Source organism: Schistocerca gregaria, chromosome 1 (assembly GCF_023897955.1).
Source record: "Schistocerca gregaria isolate iqSchGreg1 chromosome 1, iqSchGreg1.2, whole genome shotgun sequence".
Classification (NCBI taxonomy): Eukaryota; Metazoa; Arthropoda; class Insecta; order Orthoptera; family Acrididae; genus Schistocerca; species Schistocerca gregaria.
In genome coordinates, this window is record NC_064920.1 from 531,587,585 (window position 1) to 531,604,139 (window position 16,555).

General features: G+C 42.3%; 1 protein-coding gene across 6 annotated transcripts in view; it reads right to left on the reverse strand.

Moving 5' to 3' along the window:
• Positions 1-16,555, reverse strand: part of LOC126355145 (cingulin-like) — a 507,535-nt gene that overhangs the window by 433,142 nt on the left and 57,838 nt on the right. For 5 of the 6 annotated variants that reach the window (XM_050005361.1, XM_050005344.1, XM_050005351.1 and 2 more), the window contains exon 2: positions 10,995-11,110. The exons of the other annotated variant lie outside the window; for it this stretch is intronic. In XM_050005361.1, coding sequence (XP_049861318.1) covers positions 10,995-11,110 — 116 coding nt within the window. The remainder of the gene's footprint in view (positions 1-10,994; positions 11,111-16,555) is intronic. 6 annotated transcript variants of the gene reach the window in all.

Sequence of the window (16,555 nt, forward strand, 5' to 3'; positions counted from 1 at the left end):
GGAAAATGGAGCAAACTATTGAAACATGTCTCCCTCCACCACAGAGAGCAAAGACATACTCCCTTTAAATTATGGTTAAGCTCACTGGCTTCTGGAATTGTCAAGAAGTCAACCACAGAACAATTCAAGAAAGTGGCATTACAGCTAAGTGTTATCAAAACTTAAGATCAAGAATAAGAGGCAAAGTATTATTGTGAAAAGTGTATGACTCCTGTTGACAACCTGTGCACTCACATTGCTCAAGTAACTGTGGCTTTTTGTTAATGCCTAGGTTATGAATTCTTACTACATTCACTTTATTTTCCAGATCCAGCTACCAGTGATTTACTCCTCTTTCTAAAGCATTCTGTGTTCCAAAAATCAAGCATTGAACCCTGACCCATATAGACTGCATATAGAACTAGCAAACCATATAAAATATCCATCATTTTTTGATGAATCAATGCATAGGGTTAGAAAACACACAGATATCATAATGAATAAAAACACAGCCTTTATAAGAAAAGAACCAAAATGGTAAAGCACACAGATATCTATCAATCACAACATCAATACAACAAATTCACCTTTCAAACAAGGGTGGTTAATCTAATAGACATAAATTAATCTGCCTGCTTGAAAAGGGTCACTTACACTATGGTGTCACACAGAACAACAGAAAATATCATAACAGAAACTGAACACATCATAAAGCAACAAGAAAGATTGAACCATCCAAATTCAATGTCAGCTTAACAAGAGAATTAGTCACTAAGGAAATAAAACACATACTCAAAGAGAACAAAACCGCCACAAAAAAAACACCATGGCAACTGACAAAAAACCTGCAGAAAGCTACAGAAGAAACTAATGCAAGAAAATGCCATTATCACAAAATCTGACAAGGGGAATTTGACTGTTCTAATGAAAGAAAAGGAATACATTGACAAAACATTAGAATTCATCCGGAGCAACAACTTCACAGAGTTAACAGGTGACCCAACAAGCTGAAACCAAAGAAAGTTACATGAAACTCTGAAAAACATAGAAACAGTTATCATAGACATACAGATTAACAGAATGATACAGAAAAATCCCAAGGCTCCACTCTAAAATCACTACCTAAAATTCACAAACCAGGTGCACTAATGAAAGTTACCAAAGCACCAACATACTACTTAGCCAAACTGACATAGGCACTGCTAATGACACTTTATAAACACACTAAAAACAAAAGTTTAAGGAACTCGAGTATCTTAACAGAAAAAAAACAAGAACTGAAAATGCACCAAACACAGCCGCCGTTGGATAAGCAGCTGCAGCAGCAAGTCGTATAACCCTAGCTTACTTATTTGTTAGATAGTTTAATTAATTTCTTTGCGTGTTTTTGGGTACTTGCATTGTTTAATTCATATATTTCGGGTGTATTATAGTATTTGAGGGTTGTAGCATCGCGCCTTAGTACCTGAATAGTGCAAATTCGCGTAGTCGTCTGTCTTCTGTTTTTGTTGTGAACGGCCAGTGTCGGTTGGCCAGTCAGTGTGCTCCCTGCCGCCGTTGGATAAGCAGCTGCAGCAGCAAGTCGTATAACCCTAGCTTACTTATTTGTTAGATAGTTTAATTAATTTCTTTGCGTGTTTTTTGGGTACTTGCATTGTTTAATTCATATATTTCGGGCGTATTATAGTATTTGACAGTTGTAGCATCGCGCTTTAGTGTTTACTTCGTAGATTCTTATTTAAATTGCGTGTGAGTTTCGTATAGGAGGTGCAATTTCGAGTTTTAGTTACTGTAATCGTAAATTCAGCAGATTGTAGCACAGTCGTTAGGCATTTGTACAGGTTAGTTGATACATTCTTTGCGTGTTCCGCTTGCGTTATCTAGGCACGTTCTCGTGTTTCGGTAACTGTTGTTAAGCATCGATTAGAATGGACAGGGACTGCGATTGCTGTGTTCGGATGAGGGCTGACTTGGCATCCCTTCGCTCACAGCTGCAATCGGCGCTGACTTCGGTCGCGCAGCTTGAGGCTGTTGCCAATGGGCACCACTGTGGGGAGCCGGACTCGGGTATCACGGGGATGTCAACCTCGTCCCGTCTGTCCCCAGATCGGTCTGCCGCTGTGGTTGCCCCGGTTGCTGTCCGCAGTGGGGCTGAGCCCTCGCCTGTGGTTGATTGGGAGGTCGTTCCAAGGCGTGGCAGGCAGCGAAAGGCGTCCCCAGAGGCTGATCAGAAAGCCTCCCCGGTGCGTCTGACAAACCGGTTTCAGGCACTGTCTCTGGCTGAGCCAGATGCAGCTGCCTGCCCTGTTTCAGAGGATCATTCTCAGCCTTCAAGGTCCGGGCAAACGCAGAGGGTGGGCTTACTGGTAGTTGGGAGCTCCAATGTTAGGCGCGTAATGGGGCCCCTTAGGGATACAGCGGCTAAGGAGGAGAAGAAATCCAGTGTGCACTCCGTGTGCATTCCGGGAGGAGTCATTCCTGATGTAAAAAGGGTCCTTCCGGATGCCATGAAGAGCACAGGGTGCAGCCAGCTGCAGGTGGTGGCACATGTCGGCACTAATGACGTGTGTCGCTTTGGATCTGAGGAAATTCTCTCTGGATTCCAGCGGCTATCTGATTTGGTGAAGGCTGCCGGTCTTGCTTACGAGATGAAGGCAGAGCTCACCATCTGCAGCATCGTTGACAGAACCGACTGCGGACCTTTGGTGCAGAGCCGGGTGGAGGGTCTGAATCAGAGGCTCAGACGGTTTTGCGACCGTATTGGCTGCAGATTCCTTGACTTGCGCCATAGGGTGGTGGGGTTTCGGGTTCCGCTGAATAGGTCAGGAGTTCACTACACTCAGCTGGCAGCTACACGGGTAGCGGAGGCTGTGTGGTGTGGACTGGGCGGTTTTTTAGGTTAGAAGGCCTCGGGAAAGTGCGGGATGGGCTGCAATGTCAAAGGGTGCTTGGCAATTACAGGACGTGCTAGGATCAAGGAACAGTCGGAATTATAATTGTAAATTGTTGTAGTTGCGCTGGAAAAGTCCCTGAGCTTCAAGCGCTAATAGAAAGCACAGAAGCTGATATCGTTATAGGTACAGAAAGCTGCCTAAAGCCTGAAATAAGTTCTGCAGAAATTTTTACGAAGTCTCAGACGGTGTTCAGGAAAGATAGATTAGGCAGAATTGGTGGTGGAGTGTTTGTGTCTGTCAGTAGTGGTTTATCTTGTAGTGAAGTCGAAGTAGATACTCCGTGCGAATTGGTGTGGGTGGAGATTATACTTAACAGCCGCATTAAGTTAATAATTGGGTCCTTCTACCGACCCCCAGACTCCGATGATACAGTTGCGAAACAGTTCAGAGAAAGTTTGAGTCTCGTAACAAATAAATACCCCACTCATACGGTTATAGTTGGTGGGGACTTCAACCTACCCTCGGTATGTTGGCAAAAATACTTGTTCAAAACCGGTGGTAGGCAGAAAACGTCTTCCGAGATTGTCCTAAATGCATTCTCCGAAAATTATTTCAAGCAGTTAGTCCACGAACCCACGCGAATTGTAAATGGTTGCGAAAACACACTTGACCTCTTGGCCACAAACAATCCAGAGCTGATAGAGAGCATCATGACTGATACAGGGATTAGTGATCACAAGGTCATTGTAGCTAGGCTCAATACCATTTCTTCCAAATCCATCAGAAACAAACGCAAAATAATTTTATTTAAAAAAGCGGATAAAGTGCCACTAGAAGCCTTCCTAAAAGACAATTTCCATTCCTTCCGAACTGACTATGCGAATGTAGATGAGATGTGGCTCAAATTCAAAGATATAGTAGCAACAGCAATTGAGATATTCATACCTCATAAATTGGTAAGAGATGGAACGGATCCCCCGTGGTACACAAAAAAGGTCCGAACGCTGTTGCAGAGGCAACGGAAAAAGCATGCGAAGTTCAGAAGAACGCGAAATCCCGAAGATGGGCTAAAATTTACAGACGCGCGAAATTTGGCACGTACTTCGATGCGAGATGCCTTTAATAGGTTCCACAACGAAACATTGTCTCGAAATTTGGTAGAAAATCCGAAGAAATTCTGGTCGTATGTAAAGTACACAAGCGGCAAGATGCAGTCAATACCTTCGCTGCGCAGTGCCGATGGTACTGTTATCGACGACTGTGCCGCTAAAGCGGAGTTATTGAATGCAGTTTTCCGTAATTCCTTCACCAGGGAAGACGAATGGAATATTCCAGAATTTGAAACACGAACATCTGCTAGCATGAGTCTCTTAGAAGTAGATACCTTAGGGGTTGCGAAGCAACTCAAATCGCTTGATACGGGCAAGTCTTCAGGTCCAGATTGTATACCGATTAGGTTCCTTTCAGATTACGCTGATACTATAGCTCCCTACTTAGCATTCATATACAACCGCTCGCTCACCGATAGATCTGTACCTACAGATTGGAATATTGCGCAGGTCGCACCAGTGTTCAAGAAGGGTAGTAGGAGTAATCCATTTAACTACAGACCTATATCATTGACGTCGGTTTGCAGTAGGGTTTTGGAGCATATACTGTATTCAAACATTATGAATCACCTCGAAGGGTACGATCTATTGACACGTAATCAGCATGGCTTCAGAAAACATCGCTCTTGTGCAACGCAGCTAGCTCTTTATTCGCACGAAGTAATGGCCGCTATCGACAGGGGATCTCAAGTTGATTCCGTATTTCTAGATTTCCGGAAAGCTTTTGACACCGTTCCTCACAAGCGACTTCTAATCAAGCTGCGGAGCTATGGGGTATCGTCTCAGTTGTGCGACTGGATTCGTGATTTCCTGTCAGGAAGGTCGCAGTTCGTAGTAATAGACGGCAAATCATCGAGTAAAACTGAAGTGATATCAGGTGTTCCCCAGGGAAGCGTCCTGGGACCTCTGCTGTTCCTGATCTATATAAATGACCTGGGTGACAATCTGAGCAGTTCTCTTAGACTGTTTGCAGATGATGCCGTAATTTATCGTCTAGTAAGGTCATCCGAAGACCAGTATCAGCTGCAAAGCGATTTAGAAAAGATTGCTGTATGGTGTGTCAGGTGGCAGTTAACGCTAAATAACGAAAAGTGTGAGATGATCCACATGAGTTCCAAAAGAAATCCGTTGGAATTCGATTACTCGATAAATAGTACAATTCTCAAGGCTGTCAATTCAACTAAGTACCTGGGTGTTAAAATTACGAACAACTTCATTTGGAAGGACCACATAGATAATATTGTCGGGAAGGCGAGCCAAAGGTTGTGTTTCATTGGCAGGACACTTAGAAGATGCAACAAGTCCACTAAAGAGACAGCTTACACTACACTCGTTCGTCCTCTGTTAGAATATTGCTGCGCGGTGTGGGATCCTTACCAGGTGGGATTGACGGAGGACATCGAAAGGGTGCAAAAAAGGGCAGCTCGTTTTGTATTATCGCGTTATAGGGGAGAGAGTGTGGCAGATATGATACACAAGTTGGGATGGAAGTCATTACAGCATAGACATTTTTCGTCGCGGCGAGACCTTTTTACGAAATTTCAGTCACCAACTTTCTCTTCCGAATGTGAAAATATTTTGTTGAGCCCAACCTACATAGGTAGGAATGATCATCAAAATAAAATAAGAGAAATCAGAGCTCGAACAGAAAGGTTTAGGTGTTCGTTTTTCCCGCTCGTTGTTCGGGAGTGGAATAGTAGAGAGATAGTATGATTGTGGTTCGATGAACCCTCTGCCAAGCACTTAAATGTGAATTGCAGAGTAGTCATGTAGATGTAGATTAATTTCATTTAACCAACTTTGATTCCATCAGGAACCACTGTGCACAGCAACCATAGACTGTAAGGAAGGAGAGACACACAGCAGTCAGTCACAGTGCCATTAGTTTTTGTTATGCTTGCAAATTTAGATTTCAGCTATAAATAGGTGTCTTTAGTGTATTTTCATTACAATTCAACAGACTTGTGGCAGTTCATGTCACCATATGCTCTTACATGTGTATAGGCAGGACACTGAAGCAGTGACATGATTTCCATGTACACACACACACACACACACACACACACACACACACACACACACACACACACACACACACACACACTAACAGAAGAAACAATCACCATCACAGAAATCTCCAACTACAAGTAAACATATCCATAACAAACACACAAGAAATATCATCCGTATTCAAGGTCATCACAAATAAAAACTACTTCACATTCAACAGTAAATTCTATCAACAAGGATTACCTATGGGATACCCCAATCAGTGGCCTCCTAGCTGACATTTTCATCAATCAGAAATAAAATTAAATCTTTGACAAAACAGTAAATACTAAAATATTGGCATAGTTATGTAGACAATATAATTTATCTAATAGATGAATCACAGCCTCACATAAAAGAACTTCATAAGGACATAAACATCATCCACCCACAGATACAGTTCACCACTTAAGCACAAACTCTTTTTCTTCAATCTCACTTTACACAAGAGAAACAACAAACATCAGTTCAAAATTTATAGGAATCCTACAATCACTAACACCATCATTTATAACCAATCCAATCACCTGTAACTCATAAAGGATCCAGCTTCAGATATTTACTACACAGACTGAGCAAGTCACCCATGAACAAACATGATTATGCAGAACAACTGAACACAATAAAAGAAATTGCATAGGGAAATGAGGATGGTACAAAGATATCAGATACAGTAAAGAATAAAATACAAAAACAGGCAACACAAAATTATGAAACATATACACACTCAGACACAACACAGCTCACAACAAATCAGCAAACAGTAAGCAATAAATGGCACATAATGACTTACAACAACAAAGTCACATACAGGGTGGGCAATATACTACAGAGATAAGGAATCAACATAGCACACAGAACTGACAACACAACACAGAACAGACTTGGAAGAAATACTACCAACACTGAGAAATACAGCCAATCTGGTATATACCAACTAACTTGCAACTGTTGCTAAACTGTTCATGTGGGTCAATCACACAGGAATTTTATAATGAATTATACAGGACAAATCACAGCATTGGAAAGCAATAGCACACACTTAACATTAGCAGATCACCTAACAGCATAGAATCACCACCTAATGAACATAGAAATTGACTTAAAAATCCTTAAAACTAGTAACAGTCTATACCAAAAATTAACAACAGAAGAAAACTATCACATTTAAAAATCAGTGTGCAATAAATCACTCTTTGCCACAATAGAAGAACTATATAAAAAACAACCACCTCAAAACTACATATGAGTAGCCTCTAAAATTAAATTCCCTTCTCCCCACACTGCACACTATTCCCTCTACATACCTATCAACAACTTCCTCCCTCCTTCTCTCCCTTCCTCACCATCACCACCACTGTCTCTCTCACTCTCCTTGACTTGGACACAAAGAAACACACACACACGCACACACACACACACACACACACACACACACACACACACACACACACACACACACACATATGCACACACACAGGCGCGTGTGCGGGCAAGTGCGCACAAATTAAACATCACAAAATTCAAAAACACTTCTAATCCACATGCCACATTCTAAATAAACGAGCCATGAAATAAATTAACACTACACAGCCACAACAACACATAATGACAGTGAAAACAAACGACAGAAAAATGCATGTGCACGAACAAAAGCAAAAGTAGCTCAACACAAACAAAGTAAAAACACCAATACATCAAAACTGTAGGTAACATGCTAAATAACATGATACATAGTGATTCTCAATTGGAAAAGCATAACAAATAGAAAAATAAAATAATGTTTTGCTGTTTGCAGACAAGATGCTGTAGACCAATACCTTCATGTGAGGTATGTAAACAAATGCATACATCCACTTTATGTCCAAGTGTACTAGAAACTTTAGACACATTGTAAATAAACAATACAGAATATCTCAACTCAATGACACAATCTAAAATATTTGAAATAATCAGTCATTTTACAAATGTAAATTCTTGTATCAAAAGTTCCTTTAAAAATTAACATGAAACAACAATTCTGCAGAAGGAAAATGAACAGATAAATCCACTGAAGACATCACAAAACATGCTGAAACATGTCTGGGTGAAAACAAAACTACAAAGTTGTCTTCCATGTTGAGGAATTCTTCTCCAATTTTCTTAGCAAGCATGCATTTCTTGTGCATTTGACATGTTCCACATCATAATGGTTTTCCATGCTATTGATCAATCGAACATGTAAACTAACTAACTAATTAGAAAATAAGAAGAACTGCAACATTTACAGGACAATTATCATGGAGTAATTATGATGTGACCTGGCCAGACACCCAAGAATTCTACAAGCACTATAAACTGTTTGCAGCTGTGTTTTATCATTTATGTGAGACAGGCTCACTTATGATAAAGGTAACCATAAAAGGCACGTACACTGGTACAAATGTGGAACATGAACGATCAGGTGCTGAAAACTGCAGAATATGAGCATGGTGTCAGCTCCAGACATGCGGCCCACCAGCGTGGGGTAAGCAAGGTGACGATACAGAACATTCTCCACGATAATTGGCACCATCCGTATCACTTACAATGCATGTAGGCCTTATTACCTATGGACTAGCCTTTGCAGAGATGGTTTTTGTCACTCATTTGTCATACAGGTCACCAAAGTGTTTGGAATTTCTGTCATCCAAACTATTCACAGATAAAGGCTATCTGTACAAGTGACAGTATCATCATCCTTCACAAAACCTAATGGTGGGCTAATAATAATACCAATGTTATGGTAGCAATCAAACATCAGCACTGATTCACCCACAATTTGTAGGTGGGGATTATTGACTACTACTTCATGGGACCAGTCATTCTTCTATAATGCCTCATAAGTGAGGCAGATCTGCACTTCTTGCAAGTGATCCAGCCCAATCTCCTGGACAACTTGCCTTTTTTTTTGGTATGAGGTGTAACATGACTGCTACATGATTGTACGCCAGCTCACTTCCACAATCCCGTGTTCAGCAGCATTTACCATTGATGGATCGGATCACATGAAGTAGTCCAGTCACATGGCTTGCCCAGTTGCTGAATCAATTAGATTTCTACCTGTGCTTGCACCTGAAAGAAGTCATGCATACGGAGCCCATCCTAGATGAGCAGACAATGGAACATCACAATCATGCCACCTGTGATATCATTCGATTTCAGGATGGCACATTTGAAACTGTGTGTTGGTCACTGCTGTGTTATGTTCACAGATGCTTAGAGCCTGTGAACACCACTTTGAACATCTTGAATACAACTGCTTTCATCATCACAATATGTCTTGCACTGCATTGCACTGTAGAAACATAATGAACTAATACACTCCTGGAAATTGAAATAAGAACACCGTGAATTCATTGTCCCAGGAAGGGGAAACTTTATTGACAAATTCCTTGGGTCAGATACATCACATGATCAAACTGACAGAACCACAGGCACAAAGACACAGGCAACAAAGCTTGCACAATGTCGGCACTAGTACAGTGTATATCCACCTTTCGCAGCAATGCAGGCTGCTACTCTCCCATGGAGACGATCGTAGAGATGCTGGATGTAGTCCTGTGGAACGGCTTGCCATGCCATTTCCACCTGGCGCCTCAGTTGGACCAGCGTTCGTGCTGGACGTACAGACTGCGTGAGACGACGCTTCATCCAGTCCCAAATATGCTCAATGGGGGACAGATCCGGAGATCTTGCTGGCCAGGGTAGTTGACTTACACCTTCTAGAGCATGTTGGGTGGCACGGGATACATGTGGATGTGCATTGTCCTGTTGGAACAGCAAGTTCCCATGCCGGTCTAGGAATGGTAGAACGATGGGTTCGATGACGGTTTGGATGTACCGTGCACTATTCAGTGTCCCCTCGACGATCACCAGAGGTGTACGGCCAGTGTAGGAGATCGCTCCCCACACCATGATGCCGGGTGTTGGCCCTGTGTGCCTCGGTCGTATGCAGTCCTGATTGTGGCGCTCACCTGCACGGCGCCCAACATGCATACGACCATCATTGGCACCAAGGCAGAAGCGACTCTCATCGCTGAACAAGACACGTCTCCATTCGTCCCTCCATTCACGCCTGTCACGACACCACTGGAGGCGGGCTGCACGTTGTTGGGGCGTGAGCGGAAGACGGCCTAACGGTGTGCGGGACCGTAGTCCAGCTTCATGGAGACAGTTGTGAATGGTCCTCGCCGATACCCCAGGAGCAACAGTGTCCCTAATTTGCTGGGAAGTGGTGGTGCGGTCCCCACGGCACTGCGTAGGATCCTACGGTCTTGGCGTGCATACGTGCGTCACTGCGGTCCGGTCCCAGGTCGACGGGCACGTGCACCTTCCGCCGACCACTGGTGACAACATCGATGTACTGTGGAGACCTCACGCCCCACGTGTTAAGCAATTCGGCGCTACGTCCACCCGGCCTACCGCATGCCCACTATACGCCCTCGCTCAAAGTCCGTCAACTGCACATACGGTTCACGTCCACGCTGTCGCGGCATGCTACCAGTGTTAAAGACTGCGATGGAGCTCCGTATGCCACGGCAAACTGGCTGACACTGACGGCGGCGGTGCACAAATGCTGCGCAGCTAGCGCCATTCGACGGCCAACACCGCATGTGATCATTGCTTGTACAGCCCTGTCGCAGTGTCCGGAGCAAGTATGGTGGGTGTGACACACAGGTGTCAATGTGTTCTTTTTTCCATTTCCAGGAGTGTAAATACCCTGTAACATAGACATCGTGAATTTCTGGCTATATCTCCATGTGATCTTTTCTGCTCCTTATCCTCTCTGAGATCATTTCCTGCAGTTTGTTACTATTTAGCAAAATCACCCTGTATAAATGTTAGACTAATACTTTTTCTGAAAACAAAGTGTTAAAAATTAAAGAACAATACCAACACATTTTATGTTCAAGAACATATAAATAATATTAAAATCACTTACAAATTGCTGGTGGTTCATTTGTTCATCATGTGATGAAGAAATGGCCACTCTCTCAGTTGGAAGCTTTGTACGTGAAGTATGTTGATACACATTTCTTGAAGTAGGTGCATCAGAACCTGAAATGCAGAAATTTTTATATTGTGATGACTGTAGTGTAAGTGTGCCCAATGTTCTCAATTATTTGTTGAAGATATTTCTATCTCTGTTCTTCTGAACCCTGTTTACAAGCTCTAATTATCTCTAGCGCCATGGAAGTTACTCCGTGGTGTCTTGACACGTGTTTAGTTATCCTGGCCCTTCTTCCAGTTATTGCTTCACACATATCTCTTCCCTCTTTGATTCTCTGGAGAGCCCCCTCATTTCTTATTTTATCACTACAGATCATTTTCAACATCCTTCTAAGGAAAACTACATCATGAACTCTCCAAATCTATTCTTCTTCAGTTCACCTACAGACCATGATTTACTTCCATACAGTGCCGAGCTCCACAGCACATTCTCAGAAATTTCTTCCTCAATTTAAGGCCTAAGTTTGATACTAGGAAGTTCTGTCAGTGAGGAATGTGCATGTTGGCTTCTTAAATCATCCTTGCTACATCCATCACGCCATTATTTTGCTTCCAAGATGTGCAGTTTACAGTTTTGATGATAAGTTTACTACTGATCTTATTTCTGCTGTTCCACAGTAATTTGGTTTACTCTCACTCCCTATTCTGTGTTCATTAGACTGTTCATTCTATTCAATGGGTTCTGTAGTTCTTGCTCACTTTCACAGAGGCTAGTGGTCTGCAGCTCGTGGTCTTGCGGTAGCGTTCTTGCTTCCCCGCGCCCGGGTTCCCGGGTTTAATTCCCAGTGGGGTCAGGGATTTTCTCTGCCTCGTGATGAGTGGGTGTTGTGTGCTGTCCTTAGGTTAGTTAGGTTTAAGTAGTTCTAAGTTCTAGGGGACTGATGACCATAGATTTTAAGTCTCATAGTGGTCAGAGCCAGGCTAGCAATATCATCTTTGAATCTTATCACTGATCTCGTTTTAATGTGACAGATGAAACTTCTCTTATTGCAGTCATTGCCACTTTGAGCTACAGATTGAGCAGTATGGGAGAAGGATTCATCCCTCTTTTGTGCCCTTTTTAAACTGAGCAATTCTTTCTTGGTCTTCCACTCACTATTCCCTCTTAGTGTTTGTAGATATTATATATTACATCTCTTTCCCTACCGCTGACACATATTTTCTAGAAATTTAAAACATCTTTCACTATTTCACACCGTGAAACACATTTTTTAGGTCGACTAATGATATGAAAGTATCTTGATTTTTCTGATAGTTGCCTCCATTATCAATCACATTAGTACTGCCTTCTTTGTGCCTTTACGTTTCCTAATTGCAAACTCATCATCATCTAAAACATCCTCAGTTTTCTTTTTTGTTCTGTATACTCTTCTTCTCAGCAAATTGGATGTATAAGCTGTCAAGCCAATTATGCAATAGTTCTCATATTTATCAGCACTTGCTGTTTTCAGGATTGTATTGATCATATTCTTTCAAAAGTCTGATAGTACTGTATTTCTGCTACAATTTCAGGCACTAATAGTGAGAATAAATGGAGTATGAGTCTCCATCATGGTACCAGTGTCCTTCACTATGTCTTTCCCCTAGATTTAGTTCCACAGGGCAGCAGGTCCTCTGAGAACATTCCAGCCACAGCTGAACTCTTACCCAGTGGGGCAGTGGGTCACATCCCATGCACAGAAGCTGACACCGACCATCTTGGTGGGTGCGTCTCTGTACTACACATCAGCAGCCCCCTGTATGCGGATGTCTATCACAGATTTGGCTACCACAGCAATATTTCCATCTGTCTTGACATGTTTTAGATGCCTGGTGTTTGTACCATGACTCACACATCATGGCTCCATGCCAAGCACTGAGCATCATCAAAGCTTGGTGTGCATATTTTGTACCCAGCTGCCTAGGCCACTAACTGACATCTTGCCAGCCACTGGTTCTCTTCTGTGTATTGAAGCAATGGTTGCTATTCTACATAGATGCAGTGCTGATGTATAAGTGGAAAATAATGTACAAATTTTGACAGCCATTTCTCTCTGGCCTTCACCAGCCTGCCACCTCACCTCAACCTTCCTCCACCTGCCATCCTTACACCATTGCCACCCCTACACCTCTTGGGTTAGCTACAGTAGGCACTGGAAGTGGTAGCATCACCTCCACTGGGCAGCACATGGTGTGTCATCCGTGCAGCATGATATCTCGTCCACTGAGTGCAGTGTGAACACAGTGGTGTGAATTGGTTGCTTTTGGTGTATATGACAGAGATGGGGCCTAGGAGGGAGGGTCACTATAACTTCATGATTACTTTGTTTAGGCAAGATGTACTATTAGAAGTGTCTGAATTTTGGGGTAACTGCAAAGAGCAGTACTTGGAGCATGTTAGATGTATGGCATGAAACCTGTTTGGCTATTCTGCACCGGGAGGTGAATCAGTGTCTGTAATTTGTTTTATGTGCCACCATTGTGGTCATGTTGCAAGGCATGATAAATTATAAAGTGTAATTTGTTGATTTGTAAATTATTTTGGTGTATATTGTGTGTGAATGAGGAGTGAAGGTGTTGCAATGACAGAGATCAGAGATGTGGGGCATTTCGGAGCAATAGGCAGAGCAACTAAGAGTTGGGGAGCAAATTGTAGTTAAGGATGAGCAAATAACATAGAGGTAAGCCCAAATACCGCTAGTCTAATCATTCCCTTTTCCAGAATGTCGTCTGAGGATGTGGTATCATTTGTGGAGGGCCAGATGACGTCAGCAGATGTAGGTGATTTGGCCCAATAATCAGTTGTTATGGGTGGCAAAATTACATCTAGTAGAAGAGGTGAAAACCTTCGTGAGATGAATACAGTTACGAAGAGGCCTGACTCAGCCATAGAGGATTTTGGCAATAGAATAAGGAAGGTGAATGTATATGTATATAATCTGGGAGAAAATGATGAAGGAAATAAAATTTTCCTGCAGTAAGCCAAGCAAAGAGTGCTCGAGACTTTCTTATGAGGCTGACCACTGGATATGTCAAGAAGGGTGCACACAGATGCCCCTAACGATCTCCATTTTCTGTTAGATTAGTAATAGAATGTAATGAGACTGACATGTTGATAAGGGTACATGGTAGGCATGCAGTGTTCTCCCCAAATGTAATATGTTATAGGTGTGGACTTACAGGGTGTATCAGCAGCAATGTTTTGGTAATGGTAACAGAGTTGGATAGGGAGGAAATAAGCAGCCATTAAATGCAAGAGGGAACCCAAAGCCCACTGAAAGACCTTCCCATTACACCCCATTACACTTAGATGCAACAAGTATGTATGTGATGTGGATTGTGCAATAGTAGGTCTTGTACAGACAAGAAGAATAAGTAGTTATTTTTTTTTTTTTTTACACAGGGGTGCATGTGTCAGTAACCAGTAGAGACCCAGTGGAGCAGAGGCGTTGGAATCCTCCATGCTATACATTGCATGGGGTGGGTTATAATAATGTAAGCCCACTGGGATCAGTGGCGATAAGTTTTCAAGTGAAGGCAGTTCGGCTTAACTGGTGTGTAGAGGTATTGCATAAGGTAAGTGATGGTTATAGCTTTATACTGGGGCAAGACTTTTACCATCAACATGATGCCAAAATTGAACTTAGTGGGAAAACATTCCAGCTAGGGGAAGTTGTCAACAGTGTAGACCTATCATGAGACGCTTCTGTCAGACTAGACAATCCGAAAAATCATGTACAAATACACTAAGATTTGATTTGAATAACAATGTTCCAGGTGGCACTGGAAAGTTGCTTTGGGTAAGTGTGGAGCCAAACTTACCTATCGCCATGTTGTGTATAACTTAGCCGCTGGAAGGGAACAGTGTATTGGATTCAGTGAACTGTTTCGTAAAAAGGAGTATTGCACGCATATAGAAGAGAGATTGTGGGAAGTTAGTTCTTATGAATCTATCTAATTTTGGCACTGAAGAAGTGAAGCTGACAAAGGGGGTATTAGTAGCAAGTTTGGATGTTCCAGAGTAGGATGATTGGTACACAGATAGTGTACACCATTGGCAGCCACAAGCTGCATCTAAGACTGCATAATGTAAAAAGATGGAGCATCTAAGGACAGCACATAGAATGCAATGGATGAGTTTCTGTTGGAGTTTAAAGATTTGTGTTTTTTCCTCAGGTTCCATCACTAGTGATGCCCATCATGCAGTAAAAAGTTTTGACAAGAAATGAAACACTTGTGTACCAGAAACTGAGTTGGATACCATGATATTTACAACTGATTCTGGAGGAGCTGACCAATCAGTAGTTGGATGATGGGATAATAGAAGAGAGCAATAGTTCATGAGGGATAGGAATTGTGATTGTGTCTAAAAAGTCCATGGACAGTTTTAAGAATTACAAGTTCAGCTGTGATCACCATCAACTTGATAGTAAGCCAGTGACAGATGAATACCTTGTACCTGATATCACAGAGACCATCAATAACTTGGGAAGTACCAGTACCTTTCTGCCATGGATTTAAGAAGCAGATACCAGCTGTTGGATGTGGTTCTGGATGACCGAGTGCAAACAGCATTTTTGATACCCTGGGGCCTTTTCAGTACTGGAGGATGCCATTCAGCTTGAGGAATGTTGCCACAATGCTTTAGCCATTGTTGGACAGAGTACTGAGGGGACTGAAGTGTTACCAATGTCTAAAACAGTATTCTTGAAAGACATGGACAAGCATAGGCAATGCCCGAGAGATGTATTTAAGAGGTTGTGAATTGCACACCTGATATTAACTACGAAAAGTGTCATTTTACTTTGGAGGAGTAAAGTTATTTATGGCATGTAATTAGAAAGGATGGGGTGAGAACGGATCCAAGATTGATACAGGCTGTACAAGATTTACATCATTTTTGGAACTTTCAAACTACTGTAGGATATTTGTGAGGGGTTCACTGATATAGTGTGACCACTCACCCAGCTGTTGAAAAAATGTGCAGAATTTATGTGGTTGGAGGAGTGTCAGGCCACATTTGAAGAGTTGAAAAAAGTTTTAAAATCAAGTCCAGTTTCAATTTTTACAGATGTTCAGAAGGAGTTTATATTATCTTGTGACCCATCTAACCATGCTTTGGGGTGTGCTCTGAATCAGGAGGTCAGTGGTGAGGTACATCCTATGGATTACGCATCAAGACAACTTAACACAGCAGAAAATAACTATTCGACCATAGAGGAGGAAATACTTAGCCTCATGTATGGAGTCACAAATTTTGAAAGTTACCTTTACAGGGAAAAAACTGAAGTAGTGAAAGACCATGTCACTCTGAAATAGTTATTAAAGTTGAAAGAGCTGTTCAGCAGATGAACAAGATGGGCGTTAAGACTTAGTGAGTTTGATTACAAAGTGATGCACAATCCAGAGAGGAACCATAAAAATTTGGTGCTTTGAGAAGAGAAGTAGTAACAGTACAAGTACTGGGTCAAGGCCTTACTGAACAGCAAGCAACACAGGAAGCTGATAGTGACT